Source organism: Paramisgurnus dabryanus, chromosome 1 (genome assembly GCF_030506205.2).
Source record: "Paramisgurnus dabryanus chromosome 1, PD_genome_1.1, whole genome shotgun sequence".
Lineage (NCBI taxonomy): Eukaryota > Metazoa > Chordata > Actinopteri > Cypriniformes > Cobitidae > Paramisgurnus > Paramisgurnus dabryanus.
In genome coordinates, this window is record NC_133337.1 from 53,743,888 (window position 1) to 53,761,879 (window position 17,992).

Genomic DNA, 17,992 nt, shown 5'->3' on the forward strand with positions numbered 1-17,992 from the left:
CCCTCTGCTGGCCAGAGATTATTGAGCTTATAAAACTGCAATTTTCCTAACAAAAATTTTCCTCTTTTATTTAGACTTTAATAGTTACAATCAGAATACATTGAAAATTCCTATTTACTAGTTGTAAAGCAAAACACCAAAATCAACATTTTTAATTCAATCAATGTGAAACATAGTGCTATTTTTTTTGTAAAGCATTTGAATGTACATACAGTATACATTTTTTTCATAAACTGTTTTTCTGAGCACACATTTGAAAAGCATATCAAACCATCTTTTTAAAAGGTTACGTCATGAATGCACTGAGAAGAAAGCACAAGACAAAATATTTGTTATCTACATATTTCAGTGTTTATTTTGCTCTAATATTTATTTATATCACAAATAAGTCTTCAAAAATGCAGACTAGCATCTGTCTTTATATAAACTGTACATGTAGGCAAGGCACTATACAATGCAGAATAGAAAGACATATTCTCTTATTCCACAATTTTCATTTCGATTCAGCCTATTCGAAGAGACACTTTCACACACTGTACAGAGTCTCAAACACTCACACAAACAAAAAAGATCAAGCACCTATCTGGATGATAAGTAAGCAGGTATGAATGATAAGAACTTAATTACATAATGTGACACCAGTGCATACATGATTTCATAACAATGACACATCTGAGCTTTCTTACATTCACATAATACTAAAAGGCTGCTTTAATTGGGTCTTTACGTAAAGCTAGGCAGTGCATGAGGGCTGAACTGTGCATGCTGGACAGCTGAATGGCTTCTATGATGTGCACAGGAAGAAAACAACAAACTTGGGAGCTTCCAAAACATCCAACACGAAAACGGAGCAGAACAAAAAGAATAAAACTAAAACCTTAAATTAAACGAAACAAAATAGGAAGCATGTGGTACAAGAGGCTGGCAAACCCCTGGTAATCGCGGTCTTCTCTTTAACGTCTTCCTCCCTGTGTGGTTTGACACAGGTAGAGTTTCACTTGTTTTTTCCCTCCTGGAACAAAAGGAATGAGAAAGTTTTCCACCTGCAGTTTCACTCGGCAGTTCCAGTGTAGTTCCGAACACATTTCACACTAAAACAATCCTTTGGCTTTCTTCACATTCACTTGCTTCCATCCTGGCAACGCCTCATATTCACTTCTTGTCATATCCAATGCTTTCTGTAAAGAACACACATATGTATACACTTGAAATATAACAAACAAACAGATGACAAACAGGATGCAATCAAACTCAATGCTAGAAAAAGGTGGATGAATAATGTACACAACAAAACACACACGCACAAGAAAAACCCATCACATACCTATAGTATTGTTATACCAAGTTAGCAGACTTGAAGAATTACACAATGACACAAATCATAAATATAATGAATTTATTCAACCCCATGCATGGTGCACAGTGACCCACACATTACTAGACGGACTGTTTCTGTTACAAAAGCAAACGTGAAGCAGATCAAACAGTGAGGATATGCTGCATTAGTGGATAAACACCGGTGGTCCTCATGAAACAAAACTCACCTTCCCAGAAGCCCCTACACCCTGCCATGTGAAGGGAAAAATTAACCTCTGTCAGATGCAAGACTACACCAGCAAAAGGGGAAAAGCAGAAAGATGCAGGGGGAAAAAAGAGCAAGAGATTGGTTAAGAGGGACTACTTTAACATGGTGGATGGAGAACGAGAAGTACGAAAACGAAGGCAAAAGAAAAGTAGACAGAATATATATGCACAGACAGACAGAGACATATACACAATAAACTTTGATAATATTTATGATCAGAGATGGACAATCTTATTATTTTGGAAGATGAATTCGTACAAGAGAGGCCGATTTAGCCTAAACCCTACTTCGTCTCACCTCAAAGTCTTCATCTGATAGGTAGATCTCGAGACGTAGAGGGTCAACGCCTTCTGGTAGAGGACGGGCTTGTAGATCAGTTAATGGGTAAGTGGTCTTGCAGAGTCTAGTCAAGACGTCCTCAACAAGGATAATCTGATTACACACTTCGGCTTCCTATTAAAATCGCAGAAAATATTATTACCACAGTCATATTTAAAGGGAAGGTTCACCCAAAAATGAAAATTCTGTCATAATTTACTCATTCCTAAGGTTTTACAAACCTGTATGAAATTCTTTATTCCGCTGAACACACAGGAACAATATTTTAAACAATGTTTGTAACCAAACAGTTTTGAAGCAACACTGACTCCCATAGTATTATTTTTCCTACTATGGAAAATAGTGGTGCTCCTGCTTTGTTTGTGTTGAGGAATTTATAAAGGTATGTTACAACTTTAGGGTAACTAAATGTTGACAGACTTTTTATTTTGGGTAAACTATGCCATTTAATATATGCATTTATATTTCTCACCTTCTCTGTGATCTCAGCAATGTCTTCTCGGTGGTCCCAGCTGGGAAACATGTTAGTGAAGGTAAGAGGTTCCAGCCCTGCGTGGATCAGGTATGATTTCGGAGGTTTTTTCTCATTTTTTTCTAGAGAGACAAAAGACATTGTTAAACATTATCATCAGGAAAGTAGAAACTTTTTATTACAATAAATTGTTTAAGGATACAACTTGATTTTCCTGCTCTCCAACACTCTAAAAACAACGGTGTTAAATCGCACTAAAAGTGGTTCACTGGCTCGTAATCATAGGGGAACCATTTTAAGTGCCATATTGTGCTATATAGAACCATATCTGGTGCCCCCGGATGGTGCTTATATTATTATAGATTCATAGATGATAGATTGTAGCTTAACAACCAAAGAATGGCACTTCAAAGCAAGACAACACCAAAGTACAAGGTTTGATTTCCAGGGAATCTTTTAATGTACATAAGGCCATGTGTCCACCAGAGCGTTTTTGTACACTCTTAGAAAGGATGTGTTAGTTTTTACACATCATTGTGCGGTAAGCTTTTAACACATGATGTGTAATTTTAACACATTATGTGTCATTTTGTGTTGATTTTGTGTTAAAATATAACACATGTTGTGTTAAAAGTAACACAAAATGTGTTGTTTCAATAATAACACAGAGAGGGGTGGATTCTGGGACAACGCAGTTAGTGTGTTGTCCCAGAATCAACACTAATGTGTTGTTTTTAACACATTCGTTCTAAGAGTGTGCCCACCAAAGAGCCCAGAATATTTTTTCTATTTTTGCGTTTAAAAAAGTGAGGTCCTGAGAATTTATTCTCAGTGTTCGAATTGAGGGGGGTCTGGGGGGGTCCCGGCCCTGCTATAAGCCTTGAGGGACCCCCTGCGCTCAAAAAAGCATGAAAACACAAAATTATCTCGAAATACCACAGTCTTGGCACCTATTCTTATAAAAACATTCAGTTATGTCTTAAAGTGAGTGCAAACAGTTCAGAAAGAAGTCAGCAACTAAGGGTGTAGCAATTAATCGTGCAAATGCGCGTTTTCTCAATGAATGAATTACGGTGAAATCCCGGCACATCCGAACACCAGGGGGCGCTCTCGTGCAGAAACACCCTTTGTGCCACAGAAGAAGCAGCCTTACAAACGCTATTCCAGGAAATGTCTACAAGAATATTTATATTTCTGCACGCCCAATTCAACCACGCTAATCATAACGACACGCGCCGTTTCTATAGCATCAAATTACTAGCTAAAGTGAAACTTATTACAAAAATGAACAATTGAACATATATCAGCGTGATAACAACTACCTTAAAAGACCAAAAGCATCTTTCAGAGGATTTTATTGGAAGTGTTAATAATTTTTTATTTAGAGCGGAGCCCCATTCGTTTGCATTAAGAGGGCGGGGTTTATCACTTGTACTGCAGACAGCCACCAGGGGGCGATCAAAGCGCCAGCGGCTTCAATTTTCAAGATTTATGAGCCACACACGGTTTAAACACTTTGGTGGACCTGGCCTTATTGCAGGAGTCATATCGGTTGATTTATTTTTCCGGCGGTGGGTGCTTAGCCCAACGCTTAGGTTGCTTAGCAATGGCAGAAAGGAGAAAGAAAAGCGTCACGGTCGCATTTTCCATGCGGTTTTAGATGCAAAAAGCCCCTTTTTGACTTATTCATCAAAGCATTGCATTTAACACCTAGCGAGATCCACCAATCAGAAAGGCTCTTACTAAAATTAAGCATTTTTCCATACGTGCACTGATCTGCGCCTATGGCAGGAGTTTAACTTGGTCTCCATGAGCACAAAAGCTAAAATATTCTTTACTAGTCACCTTTGCAGTACTGTAGCACAGTTTCCATTGCACACTTCCTGTCGGAGTCCCATCGTATGCGAGCTGAGCCCGTGCTCTCACTGTCAACAGGCCACCAGCCTTGCCACAGGTAAACTTCATGGTGATTATCCACCAGAAATAGAGCTAAAAGAAAATGTAACACAGAAAGCAAAATCATGATACCGCCACAGACAACCTCATTATTGTTTAATCATTTTCCCTTCATACATTATGTATGCAATGGGTACAGAATGTAAAAGAGAGCTACCTTGAATACCTGTTAGCACATGTTAACAAGTGTATTTGACAATAGCACTTCTAACAATGTTTAATGAACAATAATGTGTCAAGCACCTGGCTGAGTGGCTGTATATAAATCCTCTTGCAGGAAAGGCATCGAGTTGACTAGATTCGGCTCTCTGGATGGATACAAGAACTCCACTGCCACAAACTCTCCTGAAGTGCTGCTTAGCTGGAACAGACGAGGAGTGAAGTTAAACTTCCCTGGATCTGCAAGACACAAAACAAAATTTGAAATTACAGTAGCCTCATATGACAGCATGGTGCACAACACACGGGCACCATTTTCTACTCACCCTGCAACATGCAATCATAAGCCTTTCGATCTCTCCTTCCCAAGGCCTCCCAGAAGCCCAGCGGTTCTGCTCCTTCATCACACTCCTGGATGGACACCTTACTGCTGCTGTGAAGCCCCGCCTCCAGTGGACACCTGGTGGTCAGAACCTTGTAATGTGATGTGCGCAATTTTTGCAGGTGAGTATATTTACATGCTTAGTTATAAGCACCCAACAGTGGGTTTTTCATTGGTTGAGATACTATCCACCTGTTAAAATTTTGCATGTGTGCATGTAAAATGTCCTCTGTGTTTGATGTGCATCAGATCACTCACTGCTCCTTGATCTTGTTGGCAGCGGTACGGCCCACATCCCGCGTGTGCGTCTGAGCCTTGCAGCCGTGCCACAGGTACATGCTGGCTCTAGGGATGTTCAGGAGAATGAGGGAGGTACGGGAGCGCAGGCTGCTGCAGTGGCACACCACCTCCAGCAGATGGCCTTCTATGGGTTTCTCTCCTCTTACACAGTACAACTGCCATTCATCTGCACATGGAGAAGGTAAACACAAGGTTATAAACACAACATTTTCCACGGACCCCTGTTTATCTCAACTGGCTTTATGCTTTATCAAGAGAGTAAGAAAAAAATATGGGTAAAATATAAGAAACAGGTAGTCAAGTAATTACTTTGTGCATTTTCCTCCTCTTCCTCTCGCTTTCCAGCATGAACAATCATTCCTCCATTGAAGCATTGTAGGAAACAAGGAGGTTCTTTCCCTTGCTGGACCTGCATCTGCATAACAGACACACACAAAATGTTAAATAGGCCACAGCTTGTTTAAAATGTGCCTAAATACCACATTACAGTACAGACTTTTATATATTATAGAAAATGATAGGGGCTTTGCCATCTACACTACCGTTCAAAAGTTTAGGGTCAAATTACTAAAATGCATTATGATCTTAAAATCCTTGTGATCTAAAGGCATACAGTATATCTAAATGTTTAAAAACAAACATGCATAAAAATATAATTGTGTAGACGTATAAATTTAAGTAGGGGTGCGCAGGGCAAAAACTAACACGGGGTTAGTTGTGACACGGACTGTTTACATTGTTGCACAAGGTTGAGCGTTTTTTTTTTTTTGGTATTTTTTCATACGGCCGAAAGACGATCTCCTGCAAATTATTAGAGATGTATAATGTTTTTCCATAGAGTTATTGATGAAAGAGTGTTTTGGTGGCATGTAAGTAAATTTTTTCATCATATGTTTTTTTCGGTTTCTAAGTTGTTTTTCAGTGTGTAAGATACCAAATTCAATGCTATGTCATATTAATCAGTGTCTTGTTGACTAAAACATAGCATCATTTTGAAATATGTCTGCAGCTCTTTTTTTGGTGGGCTTGAAAATATTTTGACCCAGCGGGGTTAATTGTAATGCTGTGTTACAACTAACCCCTCAGCACTTACGATATGAAAACCGCTAACGTTAGCGTAATTCTTGCCACTGTTTTATAGGCTACACACAAATTATTGCTGGCTGCCAACAAAATAAATGTGCCTGTCTTATCAAAAATAGTGTGTCAATTTATTTTTGTTCATATCTTTAATACTGATTGAATAAGGTCATGTCAAAGATTGAAATCCTAATGAAATGAATGGCTAAAATCTGATTTTTCATAACTTTTCATTTTTTTCAGAATTTGATTTTGAAACTGTAGTATGGTTATTACAGACTGGGTCACATATAAAAGTTTTGTCATAATTGTGCTGCTTTTTCTCACATATCTAGACATTTGTATCCATTTATAATTGAACTATTGTTAGAAAAGGGCTGGATGAATGAATACAATGTGGATACCTGTCTATTATAGACAGATATATAAACAATATCCACTTCAAGTATATAGACAAAATAGCATTGAAATATTTGCAAACTTATTTTTAGCAAGTGTTACAACTAACCCCCTGCCTGTTACAATTAACCCCACCTATGGGGTAAGTTGTAACGTTTGCACTTCTGTCACGTTTGGTGTAATTGCCAAAAACCAAACAGCGTTAGGTTGTGCCCCGCTCTCACAACAACAATGTGCCCTACACAACAAAAAATTTATTTAGAAAATATATTTTTAGTAAGAAGAAATGAAATGAAGAAATCAATGAAAACTCCATTAATGCCATTTAAAAAGCATCCAAGGGTGAGACATCAAAAAGCTGGTTGATAAAATGCCAAGAGAGTACATTTCTACAAATTTTAGAAAAAAGTTGGGCATATATAAAGGATGAATAGACCCTAAACCAGTGGTTCTCGACCGTTTTCACTTCAAGGGCCCCTTGTTGCCCACAACAATATTTGAAGGCCCCTCCCACTTTTCTCAAATAAAAAGAGCTAGAGCTTGGAATGACTGTGCAGATGTATATTCGCTACTAAAATTGCAAACAATAAACATCTTGATTTTGCTTGCTTTAGCTTCTTTTAATCCTTGCCTTATTTGAATAATTTCAAGTCATCTTAAAGAAAAAACACCTCATTTTTTCAATATTTTACTATGTTCTTACCTTAAAGGGTAACTAAACCCCTTGTCAGAGCCTGACTCCACCCACTGGCAATATTTGAAAAAAATCAAGAAAAGTGGGCAGATCCCAGCGGAGATAGAGGGGACGAACTAAGTTTGTGGTGAGTAGAGCCCTGCACGGGCCAAAAACTCCAGCCCTAACCCGGCCCTGGCCCGTAGTGTTCAAGCCCTACCCGACCCCAGTCCGACAATGCCTGCAATTTTTTCAGCCCAAACCCGACCTGACCCGAGACCAAAATCAATCACTTTTAAGCTCTCTCTGACGTGCGGGCTCTTTGATGCGTGCTCTCTCTCTCTCGGATGCGCGCTCTCAGATGCTACACACGCAAACACACACACACAATGAAGAGAGACGCTAAAATAAGCCCGAGCCTGACGGGCTTGCAGGGCTCTAGTTGTGAGATCGTATCAAGGGCGTGTTGAGCTTGAACCTGCTTATGTCGCGAGGCATTTTTTGGATCCAACATCCAATAGGAAAATTCAACTGCAGTAGCCACCGTTCAACCTGAAGAGGGCAGCACTCAGACGTTTTTACACCATATATTGTAGTATTGAAACACTTTATATCAAAATGTCAAAAAACTTAATAAAATCAATGAACAGCACTAATAAAGCCCCCTTCTTACAGATCATTAACTAAAAAGGTTGGTTTAGGGTTTAGTTACGCTTTAGTCTTTTTCAATGCGTGCACTTAATCTTTGTACAGCGCGTTGTGACTGTTAGCATTTAGCCTAGCCCCATTAACTCCTTAGGATCCAAACAGGGATGAATTTATAAGCCTCCAAACACTTCCATGTTTTCCCTATTTAAAGACTGTTACATGAGTAGTTACACAAGTAAGTATGGTGACACAAAATAAAACATGCTGATTTTTTAAGCGGATAAAAATTAGGACTATATTGTATGGCGGAAGAGTACTTAGTGTGGAGCAGTTCGTCCTTGGCGCGCAGTAACATCATCACTCCTGACTGCTCCACCTCTCATTCAAACTTCTGTCAATATTACTGCACCCGAGGTCAAAGTGCTGCAAACTAAGTGCTCTTCTGCCATACAATAAAGTTCTCATTTTTTATCCGCTTAAAATCGCCACATTTTATTTTGTGCCACCATAATTACTCGTGTAACTACTCGTGTAACTACTTTAAATAGGGAAAACATGCAAGTGTTTAGTGGCTTCTAAATTCATCCCTGTTTGCATCCTAAGGAATGAATGGGGCTAGGCCAAATGCTAACACATTCACGACACGCTGTACAAAGATTAAATGCACGCATTAAAAAAGATAGGTATGTATTAATTTGTCTAAGTTGTATATTGAATATAGTAAAATATTGAAAAACAGTGATGTTTTCCTTTAAGGGCCCCTTGGAAATCCGCTGAGGCCCCCGGTTGTGTAACAGTCCTAAACATTTCAATAGTGGTGTATATTATATAAGCTATAAATACTATGAATACCTGAATGTACCCTAATATATAGTATATAACAGAATATACCTGAGCTCCTCTTTCCTCATCTAGCTCCACAGTCATCAGCGCTGACGTCCCCTTCTCGCTCACCGTGGAGTTACGACCCTGCCAGAAGAAATAACAACACTTCTCCTTCCCTGGACCAATGATCCTTTCTGGATTCAGCCTTTTTCCAACTGCACAAAAGTAAAGAGATTAAGATTATCGATATTTTATGGTATAGATGTGTTAATAGCACAGCAGTTGAATTATGACAAGACTTTTTTAAGATGTAAAATAAATCTTAGGTGTCCCCAGAGTACGTATGTAAAGTTCTAGCTCAAAATACCACACAGATATTTTATTATAGCATGTTAAAATTGCCACTTTGTAGGTGTGTCCATTTAAATGCAATTAAACGAGTTGATCTCTGCATTAAATGGCATTGCCGTGGTTGGATATTGCAGATTAAGAGCGGTATTATCCCCTTCTGACATCACAAGGGGAACCAATTTTTAATTACCTATTTTTTCACATGCTTGCAGAGAATGGTTTACCAAAACTAAATTACTGCGTTGATCTTTTTCACATTTTCTAGGTTGATAGAAGCACTGGCGACCCAATTATAGCACTTAAACATGAAAAAAGTCAGATTGTCAAGATATGTCCCCTTTAACACCAGAGACACTCCTAATATTAATACATGCAACACTGATATATTCACCTGCTGTGCTGATCATGTACTTCCATTTGACAACATACGTGTCCCCTTCATGGAACTGTCCAATGCTCTGTTTGGGTAGACGACTAGAATAAATGAGAGCGAGAGTTTAATTGATGTTTTCCTGCTATTGTAATGTTTCAATAAACACAAAGTTATGAATGAATCATGGCAAACAATTACTATAAAAGGTAAACCGGCATCCCACCTGTAGTCAAACTCTAGAATGTGCCAGACATCAACGGACAACGTGCTAATCTCAAAGTTCCGCCCCTCGTCGCCCTCCACCAATCCATAACCTCGTCCAATATCCACCCCATCCAAAACGGTCCTCACCGGCACCCGTACCATCGGCAACATAAGAGATGCATCATAGGGCCTACATTCCCCGCTCCGAAGCTCCTAAGGAAATCATTTCCAATTTGTAGCTTTCTATAATACTATTAAACTGATACAGCTGATAAATGATAAAGAGATACAGCTGCGTGTCTACCTTGTTTTCAACACCAAGCGCGCAGTCATTTTTTCTTGATAGTTTCTTAGCGTCAGTCCAGTCCAAGAACTTCTCTTTAAACAGAGTAGTTTCATTGTGCTGAGTTAACCTGCCAAAAACAGCCCAGTCTGGTCGTCCCTGACCCTTTCTATGAAACACAAATACAGAAAAGGGAAAATAGACATATTAAAGTACACTTTATATAATGATGGCACTAATAAGGTCTAATGCGTCACTTAGGCATTCTAATGGGGCAATCCTGTTCACGAACACCAAAATATTTGGCTGCTGTGGTGACAGGTATTTACAGGTTAAGAACACTATTAGTACACTGTTGACCCGAGAGGCCTTTGCGCACAAGCTTTAAAAGGTCACAAGTGACAAACGTGATCTATAATGGAGGAGTACATGTAAACAGAGCCATACCCAGCTCTGTGTTTGTTTTGTACCTGGGTATGAGTGAGTTGCATTCTCCGGGATCCAGAGGATTTATATCACAGTTGCTATAATCGAAAGTGCCGTTCCACAGGTGCTTAGCCAACTGAAAAGCCACTTTTCTCTGGGTCAGCATCACCTCCTTACCATGCCACACGTATACCTCGCTACCAAAATCAAACACTAGCACCTAGATGACACATAACAAAAATATTTGAGTGACAAAATCCATCCGTTTTCATGCAATAAGAGAAGTATGCAATAAGGCTGATATTTGAAGTAGACAACAAGAGAACTTAAACATTCAAAAACTATCGCAGGTTTATGAAAAGTACTACACAGTTTTCTAGTCTTCTGTAGCTTGTAACAAAATGTTAATTTAGCATAAAGTTAAAGGGACACTCCAATTTTTTTGCAAATAATATATGCTCATTTTCCATCTCCCCTAGATTTAAAAATTTGATTTTTACCGTTTTGGAATCCATTCAGCTGATCTCCGGGTCTGGCGGTATCACTTTTAGCATAGCTTAGCATAATCCATTGAATCTGATTAGACCATAAGCATCACGCTAAAATATTTTCAATGTTTTTTTCTATTTAAAACTTAAAAAGGAAACTATACTTTCATTCTGGCGTAATAATCAAGGAATAATCAAGGCTGCAGGAGGCACAAAGGGGACTATTTTCGGCCAGTGCGTAATATCACTACACCTGCTGCAACCATGTTACAGCAGCAAAGTCCTTGTTTATTATGATTATTATCACAACTTTTAATTTTCTGTCGGTCTTAGTACACGATGTAACTAAAGAAGAGTCAAGTTTTTTTAACGCGATGCTATGGTCTAATCAGATTCACTGGATTATGCTTAACTATGCTAAAAGTGGATATAATAGCTTTAAGTGAATCTAATTTATAGCAGATTCACAATACTGGCCATCATTTACCAGCAATAACATAAAAATTTATAATTATCAGTATTTGCCACAATGTTTGTCTATCTATACTGTATGTAGTATGTAATGTTTTCAGTACCTCTTTAGAGTTGAGCATAGAGCAGCGAGGCACTCGACCCCAGTAGTCATCATCAGGAACAAGTTTATCCTCCAACAGTCTGTAGATACAGTTGGTCTCCACCACAGCATTCTCGTAAAACTCATCCTCTTCTGGCGTGCCTGCGGCTGTTGATTGACAGATCAGATAAGTACTGCTCTGAGATCAGCCTGCTTTATTTATTGCCATGTAATTGTGTTTTTTGCATCCTGGTCATAATGCCCTTCAGATGCTCCTGAATTCATGATAAGAAATAAAGCTGCTTCCCAAATAACATACTATACACTATGCACTTACACCATGTACTCAAAGTGTATGAATTTAAAAGGGAAATATTGTCCCAAATTATGAAACATCTAGCAAAATTTGAATGATTTGTAAAACTGCCAAGTTAGTTATCAAATTTTGGAAAAGCAGGCAGGATTCACTGATCTCAAATGCTTGGGGGCGTGTCCTCTGTTGATGTGAAACCACAGATTTTTGAGGAAAAGCTGCTGTCTCTCTCAACTATTAAATACTGCTACAACCTGAATGGATACTCTCAATGTTTTAGAAATGGGCCATGCTCGATGGAGCCACCATTTTAGCCCCGCCCAAATAATCCTGAACACAGACATGTGGACTCCACAATTCAGTACTACACAGGCTTTGTAATGTGTTTCAGCAATACATTACTAACAAATTTTGTTTAGACACAATTCAATGAAATAAAGGTATACACGGTTTCCCAGACAACGGCAAATGACGCAAAGAGTATAGTACATTGCAAGTCAATGTAAATCACTTTGTACATAGTTCTTTAATTGTCAGGGTTTAACCGTTTTACCCGACATAACCTCGGTCATCATCAGACTGAAGCGTAATCCTCTACAAAAGTTAACTTTTCTTTCAAGGCATCTGATGGCCCCACCTCTCTTCCATTACGTAAACAAAAGCGCAAATGTGACTGCAATAAGTTTCCAGCGTTGCACATTTCGATTATTCGGTTGAATGAGTGCATCATCCAAGTACTTAGTGCTTTTTTGGAATTTCCAATGGGAACACACTACTTTCACTATTTACACTACATATACATTTTGGGATGCACCTTAGGAGTGAAAACAGCATGACTTACACTGATAACTTGCTTGGCCACCGAGAATCTTCCAGAACTCTTTGGCTGCAGGAGTATGAGTGTTGGCACCTTCTTCAATGGTCTGCACGTATGAAGCCCTGCAGCCCAGGTCGTGCTTTGTCTGAATGAACGTGGCCAACTCTGAGGCCTGCCGAATTGAAGATGCAAACACTCAATTGCGAGACACATAAACAAACAGTCACATACCACTTTTGTTGTTATTTCTTTGTATTTAGTAAAGATGTTTTTCTAGTCAGTGTACTCCGTTAAAGTCTGATTGTATGTTTGAATATGAATATAATGTTAGAATATGAAGAGCTTAGATGCAAAAGCCATTATACGCCACCTCCATCAATTGTCAAGTTTTTTTTTACCTGGTTAACCTCCTAAGACCTGGATGTCCACATACGTGGACATCACTTTTTTTGGTTGTTTGCACCATAATACTTAATTCTGTGTAACTGGAACCTGTTGTACACAAACGTGAAAAATTAAACTGCATCGTGTTCAAAGAAAAATATTTGGTTATTATATTTATTGGTTCTTCCTAACCCCAAAATAGCTGGAAGAAATCAGAAAAATAGACAAACCAAAGCTCAGGTCTTAGGAAGTTAAAGGAGGTTTACTGAATATATTAGGTAGGATATTAGGATATAAGTTTTTGTGCTTTTTAACTGTATTCAGAAAGGACAGTGAAGAGTGACATGTACTTAGAGGGTTTGCAGGGAAAGATAGTGAAATTACTGATAGAGCCGGATAAATAAAAAGCTCACTTACAAAAAAAACCATGTCAGATGCACTTTTTGCATATGAACTCTATATGCAACTATATTATATTAAACCTATTAAATAAAGTATTACTAACCCACTTAACATTTTTTTGATTGATTGATTTTGATTGATAAATGTGGGTCAAACTCAGAGTTCAATGACCTCCTGTTCAGCTTCAAACAACAACAGCTCTTATAAAAGCTTGCATGTGTGTAAAAGAAACACGGAAACTTATACAATCCACCTCCTGCTTCCTGTACCACAGTGAGATTTCCTTTGTGGTTACTCTGTTTACTTCCTGCACGTGGGGGATCTGAGGGTATTAACAGTACTGAAAGACTCTGATTGCATACTAACTGAGGAGAAGGGTACAATGTTGATATATTAACAGTGACATCTAGCACTATTAGGAAGACATGATGTGATGCGTGTATGCACTCACTTTGGCCTTCTCGATAACATTTGCAAATTCCCCGATCCAGATGAAGCAGTGATGAGGCGTGATCAAGAGGAAGCAATCGCCACTGTTTAAAGAAGATGATCTGGGCTCCACCAATCTGGTCTGGACGTGCCGACGACCTAATAAATGCATGGAGAAATTATGTCAATATCAATGTAAGTCACAGCCTTAAGTTCCTGATGTCTTGGGCAAAAATGGACAGGAAGTTAAACCAATAAAACAAAGAAGGTGTGACGGTACAAAATCACGTTTTTCAAACTGCTCGCTTGTTGCCCTTTCATTAAGTGTATTTGGTTCCTTCTCTGTTTTGGTTAAGGGGACATGGATGTGGGTCAGATTGTGAGACTGGATACCTTATGAGGAATTGGTATCCACAGCCATTCCAGATTCTTACAACAGCAGTCCACATAACAACATCAGCTCATCTTTTAAGTAAACACACTATCACCCAACCTTTCATGGCTGTGAGGTTTTTTTTACACATCAAGCACAGTCATGATGAACAGAGCTTTGCCCAAACAAGGTTAGAATGTTGTTGACCCCATCTATGAGCCCCTGTATCAGAGTATGCTGGACGGTCCACACAATTTTTATACTTTAATATTGCAGCAGGGTAAAATCAATTTGAGATCAACAAGGGGAGCTATGCTTTAAACATGGTATCTTAGTTTCCTAGAAGTAAAAAATCTATTGCTTCCTTGCTTGTTAAGACAAATATAAATGAAATGCTAGAGGTCACTGTAATAGCAGAGTGAGGTCACTCACCTTTGACCTGAATGAGCATGAGTTTTTTATAAGGCATGGCACTGTTGTTGGAGCTCTGCTCGGAGACGTTCACACTTCGCAGATTCACATTGCTAAAATTTTCCTTACTGGCCAATCCAGCGAGAGCAACTTCAGAGAATCCACTGTTTTTATTCACTACAAGAGGAAAAAAACATAATTTAAAAGGCAAGGTAAAAGGTATAGTTCACTTAAAAATGACAATATTGTCATCATTTACTCACTCTTATTTTGTTGCAAACCTGTATACTTTTTTTGTTCTGATTAATACAAAGAAAGATATTTTAAGAAATGTTTTTAACCAAGCCGCATTGATTTCCATAGTATTCTTTATTCTACTATGGATGTTAATGGGGCTTCTGATTAGTTCATCAAAATATCTTTCCTTGTGTTTATCAGAACAAAGAAATTTATACAGGTTCGTAACAAAATGAGAGTGAGAATAATTTTTTTTGGGGGGGGGACTATTCCTTTTACGTAGAAGTTCCCAGATGTGTGTTTAAATATGTGTGTTCATACGAACGTGACAAATGTGACAACTGATGCGTCATGCTTTTTGTCTGGTGTTTGACCAGTAAGAAACTGGTGTGTAAGTCAGGGGTCTCCAACCTTTTTGTGAGCAAGGGCTACCACAATGGTTAAACTATCTGAAGGGCTACTGTTTAATATGTCTCTAATCAAAAGTTTTTTATTTACTTGTTGATTTTATTTTATTTTACTTGTTAATATTTTTTATCATTGTTTAAAATGATAACATACATAAAAGAAAATGAAATAATATGAAATAAATAAATAAAACACATGAAATAAATAAATAATACAATTTAGACTAAATTATAAAATGTGCTTTGCCGGGCACCTCACAGACCCTGTGCGAGAAACCTGGTGCCCGTGGGTACACTGATGTAAGTCAGCTAGATTTTACTGAAAAGGGGGTTTACAATGAGTGCGTTTACATGCACAGTCTTACGCCGATTATGCTTAATAAACTGATAACACGTGGGGTCATGTAAACGCGTAAAACGTTTTTCTTTAATAGGGGAAAGCCCATAAACGGCGTAAGCAAAAACCGATCGGCACAGGTAGTTTTTTGCTCATTGCGCCGATTTCGCGTGGCATGTAAACACCTTAACCCGCTTCTCACGGTTTTGTCCATGTGCGCATGTCTCCGCGTATGAAAGATAAACGTCACACGCGGAAGTAAGTGCAAAGTAATGCATAAAAGTCTCCGCTTGACTAAAGCAGTGGCAGAGAAACTGTTAAAATAGAAGCTTATGTTACATTTACAGGTTCTGCAGACACGAGAAGAGATACAACAGTACAGCTTAAGACAGATATGCCGTCGGCTTTTTGATCGACTATTATGTACTATAGGTGTTGACGTCACTGCCTGCAAGAAAACTGATAATTCTCCAAGTCCCATGTAAACGCAGTTGACTGCATAGCCGGTTTATTGATTTGCATGTAAACGTTTTCTATAATAAGCAGATTTTTTAATAGTTATCCGCTTATTCTGTGCATGTAAACGTACTCAATATTACTGAACTCACATGTACAGTACTGTGCAAAAGTCTTAGGCCACCATCAGCAGACTTGTTGTTTTAGAAGTTTTAATGTCCATCCATATTTATTTTTCCATCTATTTTAGTAAGATACAAACAGAAAATACAGGAAATATGTACAGAAAAATAAAAAATAATATTTTCAGGACTAAATGTCTTCTTTAGGCATCGTCTGTGTTTAGTGTGACCTCTCTTGACACATCTTGAGAGTTTTTGAGCAGAATTAAGTAAAAAGACTAATTTCTTTAAAATTAGAAATTAGGATTTAATTTTATTTAGGTTTAAGAGATTCTGCACTTCCCTGCTAGCCTGGTAGAACCATCCTCTGCTATTTTGCTTCGCTTCATAGACAGAGTCTGGCTGGGCATAATTGACAATCGTTTTCCTTCTCATGGGAGGGGCTTGTCTGAAGTTTAAAATCATTGGTCTAAACGTAAGCCAATCACATAACGTTTGGATATGATGTGCGTTATGCGCCAGCTCAGCCGCATCAAATTTCTGCTGTAAAACACACGCATGATGTGAAAACAAACCCATCGAGCGAAATACCGAAGTTAACATGGCTATGAACGACTTCTGCAGATTATGTAAAGTAAATCGGGCCAGAGCTAGTTGAATACTATCCTTACGGTGTCTTTCCACTCACGTCTAAGTGGAGGAACGCCCCTCTCTCCTCTCAAACTCTTCCACCAGACAGCCATAACCATATGTAAATTAAATCTTCCTACCTTTTTTTCTGGTTAATCAGGAACGTCACCAAAGAATGTTTGCCCACGCGTCCTCCACCATTAACTGTGAACAATGAAATTTCCTTCCATGATATCTCGATTGTTGTGCACGTCAAGCTGTGCTGCACACAGTTTCTCGCTGACGATCGATAATAGTTGATAAATTAAACTTTTCCCAAAACCTGTCGGGAGTAGGGCAACAACATAATCTCCATTCAAAATGTTTAACAAACACTTTTCTTGTTCGGGATTAAGTTGGCAAGTGCCGGTTCTCCACAACAGAGCAAATAGCTTTCTGTGCCTCCATGTCCACTACAAACTACAACCGTACATTCGGCGCTTAGCGTCTACATCACGGCTCTCAGCCCGCCCTCTGTTCATTGATTCGCCGGTTGTTTTGAGACCTGAGGAAAACGGTTTGAATGGGAGGTATCTCAGACTGAGTACAGAAGCGTAATGAAATTTAGCGGAAGTACAAAGTCTGACGTAGTCAGGCTACTTCCCTGCTATTGCTCAAGTGGAAGGGGAGTTTACCCTAAAAACTTGACACGTCAGTTTAAATGTGTATACAGTTTTTAAATACTATATACAAATTTCCTGTATGTTCTGGATGTATTCTATTAAAGACACTGAGAAACAATTATATATGATCACTATAACATTGCAAAAACAACACATCTAATTCTGGCACGGTGGCCTTAGACTTTTGCACATTACTGTATATTTACATTGAGTAGAGTTTCTACAAAGATTCAGCAACCTGGCTACCCCACTTTCATGTTCTTGCATGACTTACTCTTTTCCTGTCTCATCCTCTTGCTTTCCAGAAGGCCGATGTTAAGTCTCTGCTCCGTGTACTCGTGTCTGATGTCCTCCCGAACAGCCAATGTTTTCAGGGGGTTCTTGGAAGACTGAACGTTCCTGGTTGGCCGAACTGCTCGCTTGTGCTGCACCATCTCTGAGGTCAACCTAACAAAGCACCGGGGCCAGAAGGTGAAATAATAATGTTTTGGACATTTCAAATTTAAACAGGCAAAT

General features: G+C 38.7%; 1 protein-coding gene across 23 annotated transcripts in view; it reads right to left on the bottom strand.

Moving 5' to 3' along the window:
* Positions 1–328: 328 nt before the first annotated feature.
* The window catches only part of svila (supervillin a), a 100,677-nt gene continuing 83,013 nt past the window's right edge, over positions 329–17,992 (bottom strand). For 17 of the 23 annotated variants that reach the window (XM_065242328.2, XM_073815608.1, XM_065242330.2 and 14 more), the window contains 19 exons: positions 17,751–17,923; positions 14,647–14,802; positions 13,864–14,000; positions 12,651–12,798; positions 11,519–11,664; positions 10,500–10,675; positions 10,051–10,198; positions 9,766–9,959; positions 9,561–9,643; positions 8,885–9,033; positions 5,503–5,608; positions 5,152–5,359; positions 4,838–4,971; positions 4,596–4,751; positions 4,242–4,385; positions 2,397–2,518; positions 1,883–2,038; positions 1,545–1,565; positions 329–1,178 (listed from right to left, as the gene is read on the bottom strand). In XM_065242328.2, coding sequence (XP_065098400.1) covers positions 1,092–1,178; positions 1,545–1,565; positions 1,883–2,038; positions 2,397–2,518; positions 4,242–4,385; positions 4,596–4,751; positions 4,838–4,971; positions 5,152–5,359; positions 5,503–5,608; positions 8,885–9,033; positions 9,561–9,643; positions 9,766–9,959; positions 10,051–10,198; positions 10,500–10,675; positions 11,519–11,664; positions 12,651–12,798; positions 13,864–14,000; positions 14,647–14,802; positions 17,751–17,923 — 2,644 coding nt within the window. In that variant the 3' untranslated portion in view covers positions 329–1,091. Of the gene's footprint in view, positions 1,179–1,544; positions 1,608–1,882; positions 2,039–2,396; positions 2,519–4,241; positions 4,386–4,595; positions 4,752–4,837; positions 4,972–5,151; positions 5,360–5,502; positions 5,609–8,884; positions 9,034–9,560; positions 9,644–9,765; positions 9,960–10,050; positions 10,199–10,499; positions 10,676–11,518; positions 11,665–12,650; positions 12,799–13,863; positions 14,001–14,646; positions 14,803–17,750; positions 17,924–17,992 lie in introns of all 23 variants that reach the window. The other 6 variants (XM_065242335.2, XM_065242327.2, XM_065242316.2 and 3 more) reach the window with 2 other exon arrangements.